The sequence below is a fragment of the Papaver somniferum genome, chromosome 4 (genome assembly GCF_003573695.1).
Source record: "Papaver somniferum cultivar HN1 chromosome 4, ASM357369v1, whole genome shotgun sequence".
Lineage (NCBI taxonomy): Eukaryota > Viridiplantae > Streptophyta > Magnoliopsida > Ranunculales > Papaveraceae > Papaver > Papaver somniferum.
In genome coordinates, this window is record NC_039361.1 from 53,267,997 (window position 1) to 53,289,344 (window position 21,348).

Sequence of the window (21,348 nt, forward strand, 5' to 3'; positions counted from 1 at the left end):
ACTCCTATGACGTGTGCGAACCCGAGGGGCCGAGACGATATAGTAATCGTCGTCCTTCCCTGCAAACATTTGTATTTAATTTTTTTTTAATTTATAACCCTTCCGTAGGGTTTTAAAAATAATGTCCAAAGTCCAGAATAAAGTCCAAATAAAAAGTCCAAAATTACAAAAATTATGAAAAATAAAGCCTATTTACAAATTCTAAAAATAAATAAATAAAAGCTATATACAAAAAAATAATAATAATAAAAATTAAATCCTAAAAAAAAATTATGTCTTTTCTTCTTCTCTTTTAGCTTTTAACTTTTAGCTTTAAGCTTTTTGTTCCCAAGTCCTTAGTATTCCACTTCGAACCTGTAAATCAAAGACACAAAAAGAAACGTAAAAAGGAACAAATAATAGTAAAAAAAAATAAAAAATAATAAACCTAAAAACAAATCTATATACAAGTCCGCGTCGGCGGCGCCATTTTGTTGTAGTAATTCGATTGCGGTAAATAAGGATTCGATGCTCGGACTTGAAAAAGATTTTTAAAGCAAAAATATAACAAAATTGTCACAGGATCAAGAGACACTAGGACTCAGGATTCCACCATAATCATTCATATAATTAATATATTTATTTCCAAAACAATTATAGCTCACATAAAAATAGGGACTCTAATTCTTGCCAAGGTAGATTTTTAGAAGATTAACTGTAAATCGAAAGCATGGCATATCAAAAGTACTAAGACCAAGCATAAACCATCAAAAGAAATGACAATCAATTAAGAAAAAATCATAAAACATTTAATAAAAATGCAAGAAGTCATAAAAGAATTAAATATAATTTTTATATGTGTAAAATATGGCTTCCTCCATCATCCCAGTATTGGGGTTTAGCTATTCATATCAATCACACACTCAAAATATTAATTCAAAGTTCAAAGTGTGATTAAAAGAGTCAAAAGTTATAAAATAGTGGTTCTGAGACTCACAAAACACGTCCAACAGAAACGATAGAATATAACTGCAGCTAACTGCGACACTTCGCTGATGCTGTTGACGCTGCTGAAAATAAGTCTGCCCTGGAGAGTCTGTTCTTCGTGTTCTTGAAGCTTTTTAATGGCAGCAGCAGCAGCAGGTGAACATTGCTGTTTTTCCTTCTTCTTCGCTCCTCCTGGATCTGGCGACCCCAAACTCTTCATCCCCTTCTCTGACATAAAACCAACTATTTATAGGCTTTAAATCCCCTTGAAACTCGATCAAACCCCTTGGAAATCTCCATTATTCTTTACGGGTTGTTTGAAGAATAATCTTCTTCTTGTTGCGTTACAGGCTGTTTATATTCTATTCCTCGTCTCAAATATCTTCTAGGACTTTTACCCAACTGTTTTGATGTATATCCCACGCAAGATATCCCATAAATCTCTCAAACTAATCTCAAACCCTAAACAGAAACCGTGTGCACTGTCTTGACTTTGTGTGGATTTTCTGACTTATCCAGCCCAATTAGATGGGTATAATCGCTTCTAACAGGTCCCTTATGTCTTGTAGAGTCTGTGGGTACCAAATTTGCCCATTTAATCGCCTCCTAGGTCGCTCAAATCATTCATCCAAAACTGTTGACGCTGCTGCCTTTTTTCCCGCCAAAATCCAGTTTTGAAACTTTGAAGATGACCTCCCCCTATCCAGTTCCGGTGTCCCTTTAGTACATGCCCTGAAATGGGGTGCCTCTTAGTAATTAGGTTACCCCTTATCCAAAGTGAGAGTCCGTATAGTAATTTTCTCCCACGAGCGCAAAAACCACTTTTTAGCCAATTTCGCCGCAAAAGCTTATTTCTCCAAAAACACCTACAAAGACATAAAATAACCAAATAAGTACAAAATAGAGTACTAACAATATAAACAATTGGGACAAATTAGACACATAAATGCGTCTATCACCTGGTCCCACGACACCTTTCCTAATTTTATGTTGTTTCCTTGACATGAAAGAAACACCATGAAACTGAGGAGTTTCCTCAAACGAAGGAGTTTTTTCATATGAAGGAGTTTTCATGAGTTCAAGGAAAATAATAGAGTAAGATAAAATATGGGAAGAGGTGGGACCGGCCACGGCGGCATGTTCGACTGGCCGGTGGCCCTGGTTCCTTAGGCACCTTAATTAATATTTTATTATTATTATTATTTTCTTTCCTATTTTGCATAGGTTCATCGTTCCTTCGTATTTTTTGAATGCTCGTTAGTGCATTATTGCTGAGTACACTTGCACCATTTTGTCGGGGATTACTCGATAGTGGCTCAGATGCCCGTACGTTGAATATTTATTACTAACCAATAGAATTTTGCTGGGAAGAGCCATGAATTGAAGTAATGAAATATTATGAAGAACGTATAATATTTTCTAGGGATCCAGTTAATGAATCTAGTGACTAGAAATAATTAATTGATGGCTCTATACTAGCATGTTGTCTAGGAGCATTAATTGTTCGAGAATTGAGCGATATGAGCTAGTTGAAGAGTCATATTTATTATGTATAGTCAGCGAAAACGTTGTTGCATCCTGAAGACGTTATCGCTCTATACTAGAAGGCAAGCTGTCTAGGAGACGTCCAATCATTAAGATTCCATACACATGTCTTTTATATAGTCAGGGAAAACGTTGTTACATCCTGAAGACGTTATCGCTCTATACTAGCGTGCAAGCTGTCTAGGAGCCGTCCAATCGTTCGATTCTATATAAAAGTGATTACTGAAATTTCTCAGTATTCATGAAATGTGTCGTTGCCTCAATTGAGAGACTGCATATTCATGTATGCTCTGAGAGACAATATACTCAGTCAGAGGTTCTTGTGGCATGAGTTTTCATGCTTCAATGAGAGACATAAGTCTTAGTATTCATCTGACTACTGGATCAGGAATATGTAAGGTTACGATTTTAGCCTTTGCCAAAAATCCACTATCAACACCAGGTCCGACTATATTTATCTTGATAGTTCTTGTATCCTGATCTTGCTACTGATTGTTGATTCTCACTTTGATCAGGCAAGATAGATAGAAATCACAAAGTTCTTCGTCTCATACCTTGTGATTCCACAAGTATACTCCTCTATAACGATTCTTTGTTGAAATCAGAGTAGGTGAATAATAATATAGGCTTCTCTTCGGGAGTCGTAAGTACCGGATTTTGTGGTTTGCTAGACCTAGTCTACTGCAAACGTTCCTATCTCACCTTGATCTCACGATCAGAACGGAAATCACATATAGGCTTTTTTTATGGGAGGCAGATTGATTTAAAGTCTTCACTTAGGTTGAAACAACTCTTACGCTGTAAAGGAACTCAGCTAAGGGAATCAATTGCGTAGAGTCTTGCGAGATTCAAGAGACGTAATGAGCACGACTTTAACTGAATTACTGTAACAGTGGATTCGGTCTCAACTACATTCCAGTCCAAAGTTTTGATAATAGGCTAGATTCTGTAACGGCTTAATACAGTTTGGTGTTCAAGTCTGGACAAGGTATTGGCGTTTGCAGTTTCCTCATTAACAAAATTAATGGTGTGTGTGTTATTTCTTTTACGCATTATATTTATTATTTATATAATTGAATATCACAGGTTGTACGTAAAATCAAACAAAGTAGATACGTCCATCTTAATTGTTGGATACGACTTGATTGGTCTTGGATATTGATCTTTGGAATCGTCCAAGTACTCTCACAGTATAATCAGGTTCACCGACCTGTCTCGGTTTACATATTGATTGTAGGAGAAAGAGATATAAACTCTTGATATAGTTTCTGATTGAGATTCATTAAGCTGTAACTCTCGGAATTGTATTTAGGTTTAGTCCATACAGGTTGCCTACGAAAAAGTTGGTGGTGTATTTTGGTACCCCGCATTTTCACACTTATTCTATAATTATTGAAGGACCCGACGAATATGAGATTATGATTGTTGGAGGAACCGAAGAATATGAGATTATTTTGTTGATGGATGTCATTTTCAATGGACTTACGATTCAAATGTCACCACAAAGGTGAAATCTTCGAAATTTAATAGGGAGATGAAAGACTTGGTAGAATATGGAAAATATCCCGGTTGCAATTTGACGGTGCATATGGAGAGAGCGAATCTTCGAAAACAAATAGAAAAATATGGTAAGCATCATTAGCAATGCCAAACTTTAAGCTTTCTTTTGGGCCAGTCGAACACAAGGACGTTAGATATGACTGCAAATATGATGATATCACTTTGGGATTCTTTATTCCGACCTTCACAAACGGTTATTGAATCCTTTTTCGGTCACTTTTTTCTTGTTGTTTTTAATTGTATTCATTGGGTTGAGATGCCCCTATTAAGTACCTTGTTTTCAATAAATTTCCTCTTTAATTGTTCAAGAAAAAAACTTATTGTACGGCATCGAAGTAAAATAAATAGTAAATTGTTATGACTCATCTTTGAAGCTCGTGATCCGTGGAGTCATTTTGGGATCAATAAACTTTACTTTAAGGATTGTATAAAGTTGCACAACCTAATACCACGGTTTTGAGGTTGTGCAACTCTCATTATTACAAAACTAATATGAAGATAAACTCTCAAAATATGTTGTTTTACTTATTTTTAGACGTTTGAAGATTCAGACTGCTTATAAAACCTACCTTGGATGGTAAAGTTTCTTCTCAGTTAGAATGCAAATTGGTGAACTCTTTTGATCTTTTAACACTCAACAGCACCAATCAGAAAATTTTGAAGTGTGAATAAGAGAAAAGAAGAAGAATATAACAATAAAAGCTTCATATTTATATTTACAGTGCTATCTGAATACAGAAGAGATCATATATTTTAAGGTTTACATTAGCCTCCAAAATTTGAGACAGAACAACAGAGAATCATTTATTTTTAGTTCGGAAATCACAACAATCAGGATCCTGTGGTCTTATTGATGGTCTCCAAAGAGATAACTGCACCTGATCTAATGGTACCGACATCAGAGTTTGACATGAGAATATAAGCAACCCAGAAATGCAGGCATACAATGTAAACTAGGGCATAAACTTTGGCCGACGAATTCCTCCTCAAAAATGCAGCACCAGCTGAAAAGATAATATCCAATTGAACAAGCAATGACTCAAAGTGCTGGCCTCCTGATCGGATTCTTTCCGCAATCATTGGTCTCACCCTTGAGGAATTAGATGTTCCCCATGTTCCCGCTTCTAAATCATCCTTGGATGATGATCCTGTCATTTCTGAAAATTGTAGTGTTGACTTACTTTCCTCAAGCAGCCTTGAAGTAGTCTGCAAATATGTAAATCCAAATTTCAACATTTTTAAAGGGTAATTTGTTGTTCCCAAGTGCAATCCTACGTTCCTGTGGAGCATGTGATCTTTTGACATATGTCAACTTTAAACACTTAACCGCATCATCTGCTAATCATTTAAGTGTGACCTAACATCACATGACTCTGTCTTCTTGATCCGTTTTACATGTTGGCCAAAAAAGTTAACTTGCCACAGGGTAATATATTATGTAAATCCTTACCTCTATTCTTAAATGCAACGTCGCCTTCTCAGAAGAGAGAGACTCGACCTAATTGAAAAATTACACAAGACCATTAGGCATTTTGTATCCATAAATAAATATATGCACGTAATGTATCTATAAAAGACCAGCCAAATGGCTTTCCTAATAGGCGACATGTTATAATTAATATTATATGCAATGAAGAAAATGCTTAGCAGATAAACCTGGGCCTGTTTCTGTATTAAATGGTCAGTCAGCTGTGAAAGCCTTCTCTTGAGCTCAGCTTCTACAGCTGTTGGATTCTCCATCTCATTTCGTGTAACCTCAATGCATTCCTCTAGCTTATTTGCCTGCACAGTGAACGAGGGAACCAATACAGTTAGGCACAACATGTTTAGCCTACTTCATAACATTCCAGTATGGAATTTAAACCCGGGGTCTCTTTCATCAAATTAGATTCATAATACATGTCAATTCACGTACATGTAGAAGCAATGAAAGTCATACCTTCTCTCGCAATTGCACAATTTTATCGCACGTGAATGAATATTCAGCTTCAAGGATATCTCTTTCAAATTCAGCTCCTTTGGACGCTTCCTACAAATTTATCCATAAGACAAATAATAGTTACAAAATATCAATCTAGGAGTTGACTACAAACACAGTGAGACAAACATGTAATACTATACCCAGAAAAACATGTCACTCAGTTATCTTTTAGTTGTATAGCCTCGGAACCAAACATAAATAATGTTTCCCCAAAAACTAAAGGTTTCTTAAAGGTAATCATTCATCCCACATGGAGGGGTTCATTTATTAAATAGAGTGCATCTAGATAACTCACTGCAACTGCTCTAGATTATCGTATCTTTCAACCTTTATTTAATCTTGTAAGTACCTTAAGGTCAACTACAAGATCTGGAGTTGGGCTCATCGCTCACCGCTTCCACTAATCAAGATTAATTGTCATCCTTAAAAAAAAAATAGCTAACAGATAATACCCACGCCCCACGGCAAAGGAAAGGCTATCAGATTTGGCAACTTTCTTCATGGCATTTTTGTTTCTCTCTCGTTGTTTAGCACATGAACAGAATATCTCTCTCGTTGTTCAGCACACGAACAAAATAAATATATGAAAAACATTTCCTATCAACATTAAATTTTAAAAGAATAATCTACTTTAAACGAGATTCCTCGTAACCAAGTACGGTAATTTTACATGCACATGAAGATAACATACTTGGTTTGGGCATGACCCAGTTCCACTCTGATTAATGTTGGACATTCTCCTTTTGAGATCTGCATCCGGGAAAACCATAAAAATTTAAACAATGGACATTCTCCTAGTAAGAAATTTTTTGGTACATTGTTCATGGGCACAGTGGTAAGCAGAATCCTGGGCAGATCCACTATCTATAACATTGTTATTACAGCTATATATAAAGCCAACAATGTCTGACAAAATAATTCAAGAATCAGAAATGCAAACCTTCACGGCCTCCTTCTTTCAATTCAAGTTGTTGGCGGAGTTCCGCAACTCGATTAGCCTTTGGTGCACCATATGAAAATATAAAAAATCAATGCATTAGGTCCGCGTTCATAAGATGAGTGCAAGACAAGGTCAGAACCAATAGTACGAGTTCTGAGAAAGGAAAAGTTCTACTAGAGGCAGACAAGATTGAACACAACAAATATTAAAATATCACCAGATCTAATAAAACAAACCGGAAGGTTCTTTGTTAACCAAATGGAGAAGACGCGCACACAATGGACAAATAATTAAATGAAGGAGATATATTACCTCTACTTCAAGATTCCATTGCTTAGCTGCCAGAGATCTTGCAAGATCAGCATTTGCAGTCTGCAAGAGAAGCATTTCCTTAAGTGACAACAGAGATATTTAGACTTCCAGCAATCAATAACAAATCTTTATCACAGTAGTGCTCGGGCTCCTATAAACTACTTATATCTTTCAAACAAAGAAGTAGCAAACAAACCTATAACAAAAAATAACAACCTAATAATAGAGTAAAGCACATGTCTAGAAATGTCAGAGGGACCTCAAGTTTAGCCAATCGAGTTAGCGCCTCCATCCTTGTATTATTATGTTTCTGCTTCTCTAAATCAACAGCGTCCATCGTTTCCATCATGCTTGTCTGCAGTTGAGAAGCCTGATACAAGTACGGGGTGGTAATGTACAAATACAGTAAAACTGAGATTAGGAAGTGATCCAAGAAATACATTTAAAAACTTTCAAATAGTTCATGTTATTTTGATCTCACACTCATGCTCTGTATTAAGCACTGAAGGTCGTAAGTAATAATATGCTTAGTACTCTCTATCCATAAAGCCCCGTTGGACAAGTCAAAAGACACTAATCAGCAAAATATAGAGACTGACCTCCTGCGCTTGTTGTTTAGCTCGTTCTTCGAGTATTTTCTCTAAGCTTTGTTTCTCTCCCTCCAATCTAGCGACAACATTCTCACGTTCTTTTATAGCCTCGACAGCTTTTGCAGCTGCTTTCTCAGCCCTAATCTGTTCCCTTCTCCTTTCCCTTTCTTCCCTCCTTTTCCGTTCATTTTCAGATTCAGAAGATGAACTTGAATCGCTGTCAGAACCAGTTTGCCCCTCACTCTCTGAAGAAGATTCTCCCTGGGAGTCTTGACGAACAGCGCTTTCCACCGCTGCATTAGACTTTTTTAACCTCAAACCATCATTATCACCATTCATTTGGTTCTCTTTTGCACCATCAAACTTTTCCAACATCGACGACACCTTTTCAGTTGTAAGGGATTCATCTGCTGCATGAGGAACTCCATCTCGTGTACCAGCAACAACATTATCTCTCTCTACAACATATCTTTCATCTTTACTCGATCCAGAACCAGAACCAGATTTTCTATGCAGGGAATCACTAGAACCAGATTCATCTCCATCACAAACTTTACTACTGTCTACTCTAGCATCAACACTATTTTCTGACCCCATAGGTTTAAACTTATTCGAAACAGTTCTACGCACTGGCGGCACACTCTTTTTCACTTCTAAAATCTTCTTGACATCCTTTTTCGAACCACGAACTACAGACATTCCATTAGAATTCCCTTGAGCTTGCTTTGGAGTACTAAGAAGTTCTGTCCAATCACTATCTGTTAAAGTCGACGGTGGAACCACCTTAGGTAGTGGCATAGGTTTTGTAACTAACTTGGAAGGTGTAGCAGCAACAACAACATCTCTTTTTCGCTCTTTACGTAAATTATGTGAATCATGACGTTCTGGTTCTGATTTCTTTTTGAGCTGATCTTTTAACGGTACAGCTGATTCAATCTTTGTTGGAATTTTATTGTTGTGTTCCTCAGATCTTGATAATTCATTATGACCTAGTGATTCTGCCGCTTGTTGATCAATCTATGACACAAATTTTCTATAGTGATCATCAGATACATTTCACTAGTTTGATTTGAGGCAATGTAACCCTAATAAAACTAGTGATATTCAAAATTAACACTAAAAAACAAATAAAACCCTAGAAAATGATAAAATTGGATTGAAATGCATACCTGTTGAAGGAACGATTCAGCTTTTTTGAGCTTTGAGGAGATCCAATTCGACATGATTGTGAAGATTTATTTAATTAGTAGTTTCAGTTGAATGGCGCATGTTAAGATGAATATGCTAGATTGCGCAGTTTATTTTAGTTGCAGAAATCGAAGACGAAGAAGAAGTTTGGGGAAGAAATGGAGTTTATTTTGAAGAAAAGGAAAAACCGAAATCAACGGCATTTGTTAGATACTTAGATGGAAGGAAGGGTAAGATTTAGTCTTACACGTGTTTAACATCGATTGCAGAGAAACTGTGGTAGCGGGACCACGACTGGACCGACGCCCTTCGATGTTCAACACTGCAACTCCTCTCTAGGCGTGACTGAGGGAGAGGTTCGTCTTAATTAGATAACCAACTTGGGTTAGCCGTGTTGGTTGGTGTACATTTTCTGGGCCGTGCCTCTAAAATATAAAAAGAAGCAACAATGGGTTAGCCGTGCTGGTTGGTGTACATTTTCTGGATCTGGACCGTGCCTCTAAAATATAAAAAGAAGCACCAACTGGAGGGGTAAAATTCTCTATATTCCAGTAAAGATAGTCAAGGCTTCTTCGTTGGATGCGCGTCGGTGATGGAGTCAGATTTTTACTTAAATTGAGTAATAAAAGTTTCGCCATAATGGTGGATCGACCGCACGATTTTTTTTTCTTTTGCATTTTAATTGATTTTGTATCACCTTTTAATTGAAGATCAAGTTACAAAATGTTCTAATCAAATTAGAGATAGTAATTTACATTGTTTTTCATATTCACTATTTGATATTTTCAATTATTAAGTTTATAATTTTTCCCACGTCAAGTAGAATTTTGATTTTATCATACATAAGCATGTAATTTATAAAAAAATTATAAGCTCGATGTAGTTAAATCTCAAAACCAAGTAAGGTCGGGAGACCCCATTTGTCTCAGTTTTCCTCCGTCCCTATGCCATAGATATGCGGCATTTTATAGAGCAAGCTTATTCATGAAAATCAGATATCAGACTAAGGGTGCATGGGTGATGAGTATCCGACCAAACATTGTCTGTTACTTTTAAATTTTTGGGATATCGGATATTAAAATATATTGATTAAATACTCAGTTTCACCAGCTGATATTGAAAATCCGCCAACATATATAGTCAATGCCCACAGCGGTCGGGTTTTTGCATAGCCAACGCTTAGCTATATTTATAGTTTGTAGCATAGCTTGTCTATCATTTGTGCTTGTTTGTGTGAGCGCAACTCTCATATTCAAAGTAAGATGGTTGGTTCTCCCAAAAAATTCTAATGGTCTATTCAAATTTTGTTTTTGAAGCACACCCTTGTTAACACAACGTGACTTCATGCCATACATGGCAGTCCTGTATATTTGGAAATCTCTGTATATTAGGGAATTGTGTTTATTTGGGAAAGATAGTATCTTAACCCTCAAGTTAGTTAGGCATATATATATGCATTGAGTCTCTGTATATTTTGTGTATTCAAAATCAATAGAAACTGTCTTACTTAACCTCGTCATCTTGTCTCTCTTCTCTTCAGTTAAAACCTAGTAGTTAACCCTTTAACCTAGGAGTTCTATCTTGGTATCAGTAGGTTAGCCGATCCTATTTCAGTTATGACAGAATCATCAACCACATCTTCTACAGCCTCTTCTACAGTTTCTGCTATAATCAACTCTACCATGTCTTCCCTTCAGTCCTCTACGATGTCTTCTTTTCAGTTCTCTTAGCCACATCACATGATCACCGTAAAGCTAGACGACACCAATTACTCCTTGTGGTGTGCTCAATTTCTTCCTTACCTTCAGGGACATGACTTGGATGGTTATGTCATGCAACTCCATGCCCTACAGAAACTCTTACTGCTGATCTCCCAAACCCTGCCTATCTTTCCTGGAGAAAACAGGATAAACTCTTAGTTAGTTGGCTGTTTTCTTCTCTTACCCCGGCTACTTTTCGTCATGTCCATCGATTAACAACGTCTAAAGAAATCTGGTCATCTCTGGAATCTCTTTATGGCTCTAAATCTGATGCTCAAGTTCATCATCTTCACTGTGAACTGCGAGCATTACGGAAAGGTTCTCAAACTATGCGTCAGTACATAGACCGTGCTCGTGATCTTGTGGACAGCTTGGCAGCAGCAGATACCATTGTCACAGACAAAGAGTTTCGTCATTGTCTCTTATCTGGCTTGGACAGTACCTATGATGCTATCGTCACATCATTAACCACCACGATGAGTTCGTTGTCTGTTGAAGATTTTCTCACTTTTCTCCTGACGTTTGAACTACGTATTGATCAACAGACAAAGCTTTCCAACTCTCAACCAGTTGCTAATCTCGCTGCCCAGAATCGACAATCTTCGTATCATTCTTTTTCATCATCTGGATCATCTTCAGCACCCAACTCTCAGTTGTCTTCCTTTCGCTCTACTGGTAACAACAGAAATCAAAATCACCATGGGCCTGGTTTATCTCAGCCTGCTCGTTTTCAGAATCAACGTGGGTCTGCTTCACCTGACAATCAACGTGGGCCTATGACCTCTGATTCTTCTTCTCCTTGTTGTCAACTTTGTGGGCGTAAAAATCATGAGGCCCAAGACTGCTGGAACCGTTATGACAAGAGTTTTCGACCACCTAGGCGTCAACCACCATCCTCTGCACCTCGGGCTTATGCCGCTTATGGACCTGGGTTTTCATCATCACCTTCTTGGACGCCTGATAGTGGTGCTACAGATCACATTACCAATGATTTCTCTCGTCTTCAATTTCCTACTGAGTATACTGGCCCTGATCAAATTCAGATGGGTAATGGTTCTTCTATACCAATTTCTAATGTTGGTTCCTCAATTTTAGGGACTCCCAACCGTAAGTTGCAGCTTCGTAATGTCCTCTTTGCACCCAAAATCTCTCATAATCTCTTATCTGTTTCTCGTTTCACTACTGATAATAATGTCTTATTTGAATTTCATCCAAATTTTTGTCTTGTGAAGGATCGATGTACCGGGAAGGTTCTTCTTCGCGGCATTAGGAAGGGTGGTCTCTATCAACTTGATGTTTCATCTCCAGTTCCTCAGGCTTACATAGGAGAACGTGCTAGTTTACAAGCCTGACATGCTAGAATGGGTCATCCAATGATGCGCACAGTTCGCAAAGTTATTTCTCAGTTTTCTCTTCCAGTTTCAAATCAAACTATCAGTTTTTGTTCTTTTTGTCATGAGCATAGAAGTCATAAATTACCTTTTCAATCCAGTACAACAGTTTATTTGAATCCATTAGATTTAATTCTCTCCGATGTATGGGGACCCTCTCATATTTTATCTAATGAAGGATATAAATATTATATTATATTCATTGATGCGTATAGTCGTTTTACTTGGATGTTTCCTATGTTTCAAAAATCTGATGTTTTCTATATATTTTTCTTATTTCAAAAGCATGTTGAAAATCTTTTTGGTCGAAAGATAAAAATATTTCAATCTGATAATGCTGCTGAATATCGCAAACTCACTCCACATCTTCAAGAACTTGGAATTTTTCATCGTTTTTCATGTCCACATACTTCTGAACAAAATGGTTTGGTTGAACGTCGTCATCGTCATATTCGTGAAACTGGTCTTACTATTCTTAACATGGCCTCTGTGTCGTCTTCATATTGGTATGACTCCTTTTACACTGCCTGTTATTTGATGAATCGTGTCCCTTCGACTTCTGTTAATAATTCTTCTCCATATGAAGCTCTTTTTGGTATTTCGCCTGATTACACTTCTCTTTGTGTATTTGGCTGTCTATGTTATCCTCACTTGCGTCCGTATAGGTATCATAAGATGGATGCTTTGTCTTCTCCATGTGTTTTTATTGGCTATAGCCCCTCTCATAAGGGTTATAAGTGTCTTCATATTCCTACGGGTCGAATATACATCAGTCGACATGTTGTTTTTGATGAGACTACCTTTCCCTTTGCATCTGCGTCGTCATCTTCGCCGTCGTCGACTCCTTCACAGGTAATTCTTCCCTTGTCTGCTCTTCATAATTTTGCGCCGTCATCAGTGTCTATTAATCATGAAACGTCTCCAGTCTCCAATCATCAGCCGCCAGTCTCCAATCATCAGCCGCCAGTCTCTGTCTCCAATCATCAGCCGCCAAACTCTGTCTCCAATCATCAGCCGCCAAACTCTGTCTCCAATCATCAGCCGTCTGTCTCTGTCTCCAATCATCAGCCGTCACCTGCTGTTACTTCTCAGCTGACAGCATCCTTCTCTAATCATCCGCCGCCGGTTTCTGTCTCTCATTCTCAGCCGTCACCTGCTGTTATTCTTCCGCTGCCGCCAACACCTGATGTTGTCGGTTCATTGTCTCATGTTCCTGATTCGTCCGACTCTCAGTTATTGTTGCCGTCTTCTTCTGTTGTTCAATCTGTAACTTCAACAGATGCTTCTCCTGTTACACACCCGATGACTACAAGAGCTAGAGATGGTATTTTCAAACCAAATTCACGATATGCTCTCATCTGTGATTCAGTTCTTGAACCGTCTTGCATTTCTCAAGCTCATAAGGACCCTGACTGGCGTACATCATCCGACGATGAGATCAATGCATTACTCCGAAATGGTACTTGGTCCTTAGTCCCGTATCATCCTTCTATGAATGTTATTGGTTGTAAGTGGGTTTTTCGAATCAAGCGTAATCCAGATGGTACCATTGCACGTCGTAAGTCTCGACTAGTTGCCAAAGGATACAATCAACAAGAAGGAATTGATTACTCTGAAACGTTTAGTCCGGTTGTTAAACCATGCACTATACGTATTATCCTTACATTGGCTTTATCCTCCAATTGGCCCATTCATCAACTTGATGTGCAGAATGCTTTTCTTCATGGAGAACTTCAAGAGGAAGTCTACATGAAACAACCTCCAGGTTATGTTGATTCTCGTTTTCCTACACATGTTTGCAAATTACATCGTTCTCTTTATGGACTTAAACAGGCTCCTCGTGCGTGGTATCACAGACTTAGCAATTTTTTGTTGCAAATTGGTTTTGTTACTTCCAAGTGTGATTCGTCCTTGTTTATTTATACTGGGACTCATGGTGTGATCTATTTGTTGGTGTATGTGGATGATATCATTGTCACTGGCTCTAGTACTACAGGTATTACCTCTATTCTGTCTCGTTTGCAGCAAGAATTTGCAATTAAAGATCTTGGTCAATTATCCTATTTTCTTGGGATTGAGGCAATTCGTACTTCTTCGGGGCTCTTTCTCTCGCAACACCGTTATGCTCAAGATCTTCTTATTCGAGTAAAAATGGATGGCGTTAAACCAATTACTACTCCGCTAAGCACTTCTGGTGACGTTTCCTCTGATCGTAGCACTTTATTAACAGACGCTACTGAATATCGTAGAATTGTTGGAGCTTTGCAATATTTAACTTTTACTCGTCCGGATCTTGCGTTTGCTGTCAATAAAGTTTGTCAATTTATGCATGCTCCTACAGAGTTTCACTGGGGATTAGTTAAACGTATTCTTCGTTACCTCAAGCATACAAGTACGTTTGGTATACTCCTTAAGCCATCCCCTTCTCTACAATTATCTTTCAGTGCATATACTGATTCTGATTGGGCTGGTTCTCTTGATGATCGTCGTTCTACAAGTGGATATTGTGTTTATTTGGGTGGTAACATTATTTCTTGGAGTGCTCGTAAACAAAAGACTGTTTCTCGTTCTAGTACTGAAGCTGAATATCGAGGACTTGCTATTGCTACTGCCGAAATTATGTGGATTCAGTCGCTTATTTCTGAGCTTCGTATATCCACACGCTCTCCTCCCATATTATGGTGTGATAATCTTGGTGCAACTTATCTCACAGTTAATCCTATATTTCATGCTCGGACGAAACATATAGAAATTGATTACCACTTTGTTCGTGATCAAGTAGCTTCCAAGCTTCTTGATGTCCTTTTTATATCCTCTAAAGATCAAATTGCGGACATATTCACCAAACCACTTTCTAGTGATCGGTTTTCTCTTTTAAGGTTCAAGCTTACGGTTCAATATAACCCGTTACGCTTGCGGGAGGGTGTTAACACAACGTGACTTCATGCATACATGGCAGTCCTGTATATTTGGAAATCTCTGTATATTAGGGAATTGTGTTTATTTGGGAAAGATAGTATCTTAACCCTCAAGTTAGTTATGCATATATATATGCATTGAGTCTCTGTATATTTTGTGTATTCAAAATCAATAGAAACTGTCTTACTTAACCTCGTCATCTTGTCTCTCTTCTCTTCAGTTAAAACCTAGTAGTTAACCCTTTAACCTAGGAGTTCTATCTACCCTCTTTAAAACAAGGATCTCTTTCCAAAACAAAGTCTCTAATCTTAGATGCTTTAGCATAACATGATTCTAGTTGTTTAATATATTACGAAGACGAGTTAATTTTATAAAAAAGACCATATTTATCAAAATGGGACAATATGTATAAGGTCTGTACATCAGAGATGATCTCCCTCTTAATGTTCAGTTGGGCATACAAAAGATGGAAGTGAAATTTATTATGCATCTCTGTAACGAAGAATTCAGCACATACCTTGCAGGCAGAGTTCATGACATTAGACAGTTAAAAAATAAGTTTGTTTCTATCATTATTATTTATTTATTTTTGATCGGCAATAATAAGAATTAGATTGGAACGTTCTACCAGAGGTAAGCAAAAATGTTCAAAAATAACCAAGAAGAGACAAAACATCTCTGAAAACCCAAAACCTCACGTACTCAACAAATTAAGTTTCAATCAAACTATCAAAATTAGCCATTACAAAGACTAAATTTGTATCCTTTATGTCTTCGGTATTTCTTCGCCACAAAAAGGATGGATTTTTACTTGCTCGAGGATGGTTTTAAAATCAGCTACACCATTTTTAAAGATAATGTGATTCCTGCACTTACACATGGACCAACAAATAACTGATTAAATAACATGTCGTATGACTTCCGCAATAGGATACTGGAACTTCAGTCTCCATCCTTTAATAATGGTACAGTGCAATTAAGAGTTGGGAAAATTTGACCTCTTACCACTTTAAAGTGATCCCAAATTTCATCAAAGAAAAAGCAGTAAAGCAACAAGTGATCAACGGAGTCACCGGCTTTGCTGCAAATCAAACAACCATTAAACAAATAACTTTCCTTTCCTATAAAGTGTATCCATTGTGGTAAGTATTTTTTGACACACTAACATAAGAAAAAAAATCAATCTTGTGAGGCCAAGACCTGGACTATACTCTTAGATAAAAAATTATTGAGATGTGTTCGTTTTCAATATTAGCATAACAAGATTTCGCGGTGAATAGGCCGGAAGGACTGAAGTCCCATCTAAGAGAGTGCAAACCTTAACCTAAATTGAAATTTTTGAGGAAGGGGGTGATGGATCAAACTTCTGAGATTTGGTGTTGTTTAAGTGTATGGTCCGGACCTAAGTTACAAGCTTCTCTTTGCCGAATATCTTGAGCGCATCTTTGAATCATATATTTCTTTGCCGATACGATAACATATACACTTGGGAAGGAGATAGATAGAGACACATTACCCACCCAGTGATCCTCCAAAACAAGACAAAATTCCCCTCTCCCAATTGAATTTGCATCTTTGTCTGAAGGAATTTAGTCGCTTGTAAATTGCTTTCCACGGACCACAGCCCCTAGTTCATTTAAGCTTATGTGTTTCTTTATCAAAAGCACACCAGCCATATCTATCCAACATTGCTCTTCTCCTAAGGGAATTTATTTCATACTAAATATCCATCACCATTTGGAAATTAGAGCCTTTTTCATACTTTTGAGGACACTCATCCCCTCTTCTTTTAGAGGAGTGCAAATTTTCTTTCATGCAACTAGGGGATCTCACTTTGCTTGCATCGCACAAGAAATCTCGAAATTTTTTCTCAATTACTTCATTGACTTCCATTTAAGATGCAAAAAGAGAGAAGTATGGGTATACTCGAGAACGCTTTTCACCAAAGAAAGCTTACCCCACCTTCGTAAGACTTGATCACTTCCAAGAGCACAATTTCTTCGTGGATTATCAATAATTCTATCCCACTTCAAGTTTGAATATGTTGAGTCTCCTAGAGGGAGACCTAGGTAATTAGTAGGTATTGTATCACTTTTATATCCCATTATTTCTGCCAAATTTGAAATATCAGAGGCCTTGCAATACTAAACATGCTTGTCTTTACGAAATTGATTCGAAGGCCTGAAGTGACGTAAAGCAGGGACGGGCCTAGTGCTGGGCTAACCCGGGCTATAGCCCCTCCCCAGATTTGAAAACTAATTTCTAAGGTATACTGTATGGAAAATTTGTTGGTTGATCCTGGGCCCATATAGTTATTTATAGTAGGGTCCAACCGGAATTTTCTTTTATCTGGAGGTCCAAAATTAATTGAAAACATTGAAATGATCATAATACCCTCTACTACCAAACGTGTGCGTGTCTACACCCTTATTATATTGAGTACATATCCGCTGCATTGCTTACAAATTTGAGTACATATCTTATATACTTATAAATTCGAGTACATATCTTCGTCCAAGTTTTACAAACCCAATTTTTGAATATTCGACCAATGTTTCCATGTTTATCTCAAGTTCTAAATCAAGCTTTTGCCTTTGCCAGACAGCCCTTGTGCACAGCCTCGAGCCAAGACTAGCAGCTACACAATACTTGGGCAGAACTGTTTCCTCTTCACTGATTACTCGCCTCAAACTCTTGTCGAAAGTCTGGTCGAACCCTTGTACAACCAATGTAACCATGGCTGATAACTGCAAAAGACTTACTTGGATTTTTGAATACTGGTTGCACAATCCCTTGTCTGCATTTTTAACATCTCCTACATCTGACATACTAAGCTGGTCGCAGCTGATCTTGAAACTGTGAAGAAATGCTCTTTCCGGCCTTTCTACAAACAGCCTGTGTGCAGTTTGCTTCTATAAAGTTCTGAGCTTGATGTTGAATCCTAAGCTCTTTCAATCTCCTTCCCTGCGACAATAATTAAATTACACAAGCATCCACATTTCTAATTCATTCAAAACTCAGAAACATTCATCATCACTTATCATCATAACGGCAGCAGCTTGTCTTCTCTTCACTGCCTTCTCTTGGCAGCAAAACGACTTCAAAATCAAACCAAACTCTCCAAAATTGAATACCCAATCTTTATTTCCTTCTCAGCTTCGAGATCCCAGTCCTGATCTTCATTCCAATCAATGACAGACAACAACTCTTTCCCAACTGGTTTCTCGGTATTAATCACTCACTCTGTCGTGTTGTTCTGAGCTTCTGGATCACGCCTTTCCTCCTCAAACACGACCACAAGAACTGTGACTAGTGCTGGTCGACTTTGTTGGACAACCGTGAACTCTTGGCAGCAGCTCTTCGTATTTTGGTTGTAGACTGAGATGAAATGAGCGGAACTGGTCGAGTGTATTAGGACCTAACTTTGTTGTTGCTGCGTATAAGACTGGCCCTTATCACAGCAGGTGGCTACCCCAATTAATAAGTGTGACTTCCTTGGCTTCAAATCCATTAGCACCTAGCGTATCCAAAATGATGAATTATGCCTCTTCTCCTCTTCTTTCATGTAACATGACTCCAAAATGCCTGCAAAATAAAACAAACGTAATATACAAAAATACAAGAGAAATAACTAAGAAAAGCATAAAAAATTGACATTCAAAAGATGTATGCGTTTAGCAAACCATACCAACTAACGAAGAGTAATAATCCTGCAAAATGTTTTCCAGTCTATAAATGATGTACTCAATTTCTTGACAGTACATCTGCACTCAATTTATTCGGTCCTTTTTTTTTCGAAGGCAACAATAACTATTTCTTGACAGTACTTATACACCCAATTTATTGACAGTATACCTACACTCAATTCATGTTTTACATCTACAAAAATCATCCTTGAATAAAATCAATTCATACTGTATAATCCAAAAAAAAAAAATCGTTCTCGAACCGACACATAAACTGCTTAATAAGCCAATTCCATTACCAACCCAAAAAGATCATATAACCAATGGATAATGCTAAGAAACAAAATTCTTCCTTTCACAACTGTTAGTACATATTAGCTATACTCATAATTTTATCGGATTTTAAGCACCATGACAGTGATTGCGTTACAAAACACAACTAATTCTATCTAAACCTATGTGTAATGCTAAGAAAGGCAAGTCTTCATTTCACAACTATCAGTACATATTGGATGCACTCATATTTTCAGTGGATTTTAAACATAATAACACGGATTTAATGTTAAGAAAAATATGTTTATGATCCTATAAATGTCCCCATAATGAACAATACTTCACTTAGTCCAACTTGGATAATTATAGAGTGAATATACTTAAAAATTGAAACTAAAATCGTTATGGGTTGTCCAACGAATAGACGACGGTGCTGGTATACTAAGAGAAAAAGGTGTAGCAAGGAGATAAATTTTTTATTAGTTTTTTTTGGTATTCCTCTATGCGAAAAAAAAAACTTAAGCAAGAGTCTTACGTAGTTGTGTTGATAAGGTTTACCAATCTCTGTTTGTAAGAATGACTTTATGCAACCATATCAACTAGCACGTCTTGTTTAGCCCCCTGCTAAGTGACCAACTGAGATGATCAAAAAATGTATAAAAACTCCAAGCGGATTACTTGGTTATGCTTAGTGCAGAATAATAGTTATGGAGCAAAAAACCAGTAGCTACTGTAATGTTCTATGAAGTGTAGACTGTGATTTTTACAGAGTGCAACATTTATACACTGATTTCTCATCAGTGTAGCGTATATAAACTGAATTTTCAGCAGTGCAGCATATACGCACTGCCAAATTATACCAAATGAAGCTGCAAAAACCTTCTACAATACTTATCTGGGAATAATACAGTACATTCATTATGGACTCCATCAAACTCACTAAAAATGCATGAGAATGCAATACATGCATTACACACTCTCATCAAAACACACTAAAAATGCATGAGAATGCAGTACATACATTATGCACACCCATTAAAACACACTTCATACTAAACAAGATTACATAAACAAGAATATCGAAACACTTACATGTTTGCATTATATCGTCCCAATAACTTCACCGGAGTTTGATCCTTCAGAGAAAGGACGCAACCATCAGGAAATTCAGGAAATCTCATTATACGCCACGGCCACCACGATCCATTCCTACGCCTAACCCGAACTAAACTACCAACAGACAAATCGTTCTTATTCGACCTATATCCACTAGACGGATTCAAAAACTAAAAATCAATTGCATATCAAAACAAGTAATGAATATAACAAAAGCAAAACAATTCTTTTTCAGTACGCCATATATGCACTGCTGGAGTCTTTTGCAGCACTACATATATATCATACTGATATAAACAGTACATCATATATGCATTGCTGGATCACACTCAAAATCAACTGAAAATAGAATCAACTATAAAAGAATAATCAGAATAAAAAACTTAAGAGCTACCTACCTGAATTATGTTAGTCTCTAGATCCGAATAAGAACAGAGCATGGATCCAACGACAAAGGCCTGCACCAAATTAAAAGAAAGACATATACCAATGCTGATTCATTAGATTATCAAACTGATACTTATTTTTTTTTACACAAAGCACACACATATACACAAAATCTAGATGTTACACATTTTATAGACATACAACGACCGTATTATATTCAGTACATCACATATGTACTCCTGATTATGAAATTAAAACAACAAGAAAAAGTATGATTTTAACTGGGAAAAAAAATAATCTACCAAAAACGGAAAATTATCTCAAATTGACAATCCACCCAATCAAAATAATATCAATTACAAAAACAGATTCATAAACAAGAAAAATTCAAAACAAAGAGATGGATTTTACACATCTTAAACATATACAACAATTATAATACCATCAGTACGACATATATGTACTATCGGATCCTGCAACCACGGATCTACAATCAAACATCAACAACTCAGCTCTATACAACCAATCTTTAGCTAAAATCACCGATAAAGGAAATGAGATTACAGATCTACAAACTAATTGTGAATCGAGTTAGGAACTCAAAGTGAATTTAGAGCTATTAGGGTTTTTGAAACCATAGATTTTTCTGTAAATTCTTATCCAAACTGATAAATCAAGGATTAGGACCGAATTAAACAATCAAAATAGATGAAACTTATCTTGTTTGTTGGATT

The 21,348-nt window shown here is 37.1% G+C and overlaps 1 protein-coding gene across 2 annotated transcripts; it reads right to left on the minus strand.

Moving 5' to 3' along the window:
• Positions 1 to 4,761: 4,761 nt before the first annotated feature.
• LOC113275503 (golgin candidate 2-like) lies at positions 4,762 to 9,247 on the minus strand. Of its 2 annotated transcripts, none has more exons than XM_026525034.1 (10): positions 9,064 to 9,247; positions 7,904 to 8,911; positions 7,564 to 7,674; positions 7,305 to 7,364; positions 6,993 to 7,050; positions 6,744 to 6,802; positions 6,011 to 6,100; positions 5,728 to 5,853; positions 5,522 to 5,569; positions 4,762 to 5,277 (listed from the first exon to the last, which is right to left on the minus strand). In XM_026525034.1, the coding sequence occupies exons 1-10, from the start codon at positions 9,115 to 9,117 to the stop codon at positions 4,903 to 4,905; spliced, it is 1,989 nt and encodes a 662-aa protein (XP_026380819.1). In that variant the 5' UTR covers positions 9,118 to 9,247; the 3' UTR covers positions 4,762 to 4,902. The 2 variants fall into 2 exon arrangements, with proteins under 2 accessions (XP_026380819.1, XP_026380820.1); XM_026525035.1 differs by having other exon boundaries at positions 7,904 to 8,927; positions 9,064 to 9,206.
• Positions 9,248 to 21,348: the final 12,101 nt, after the last annotated feature.

Bases quoted from the DNA above. Each gene is read 5' to 3' on its own strand.
- LOC113275503 (XM_026525034.1), bottom strand. From the start codon at position 9,117: ATGTCGAATTGGATCTCCTCAAAGCTCAAAAAAGCTGAATCGTTCCTT. The intron at 5,854-6,010 runs GTATGACTTTCA...TTCACTGTGCAG, and splicing joins TTGTGCAATTGCGAGAGAAG to GCAAATAAGCTAGAGGAATG. The intron at 5,278-5,521 runs GTAAGGATTTAC...ACATATTTGCAG, and splicing joins CGTTGCATTTAAGAATAGAG to ACTACTTCAAGGCTGCTTGA.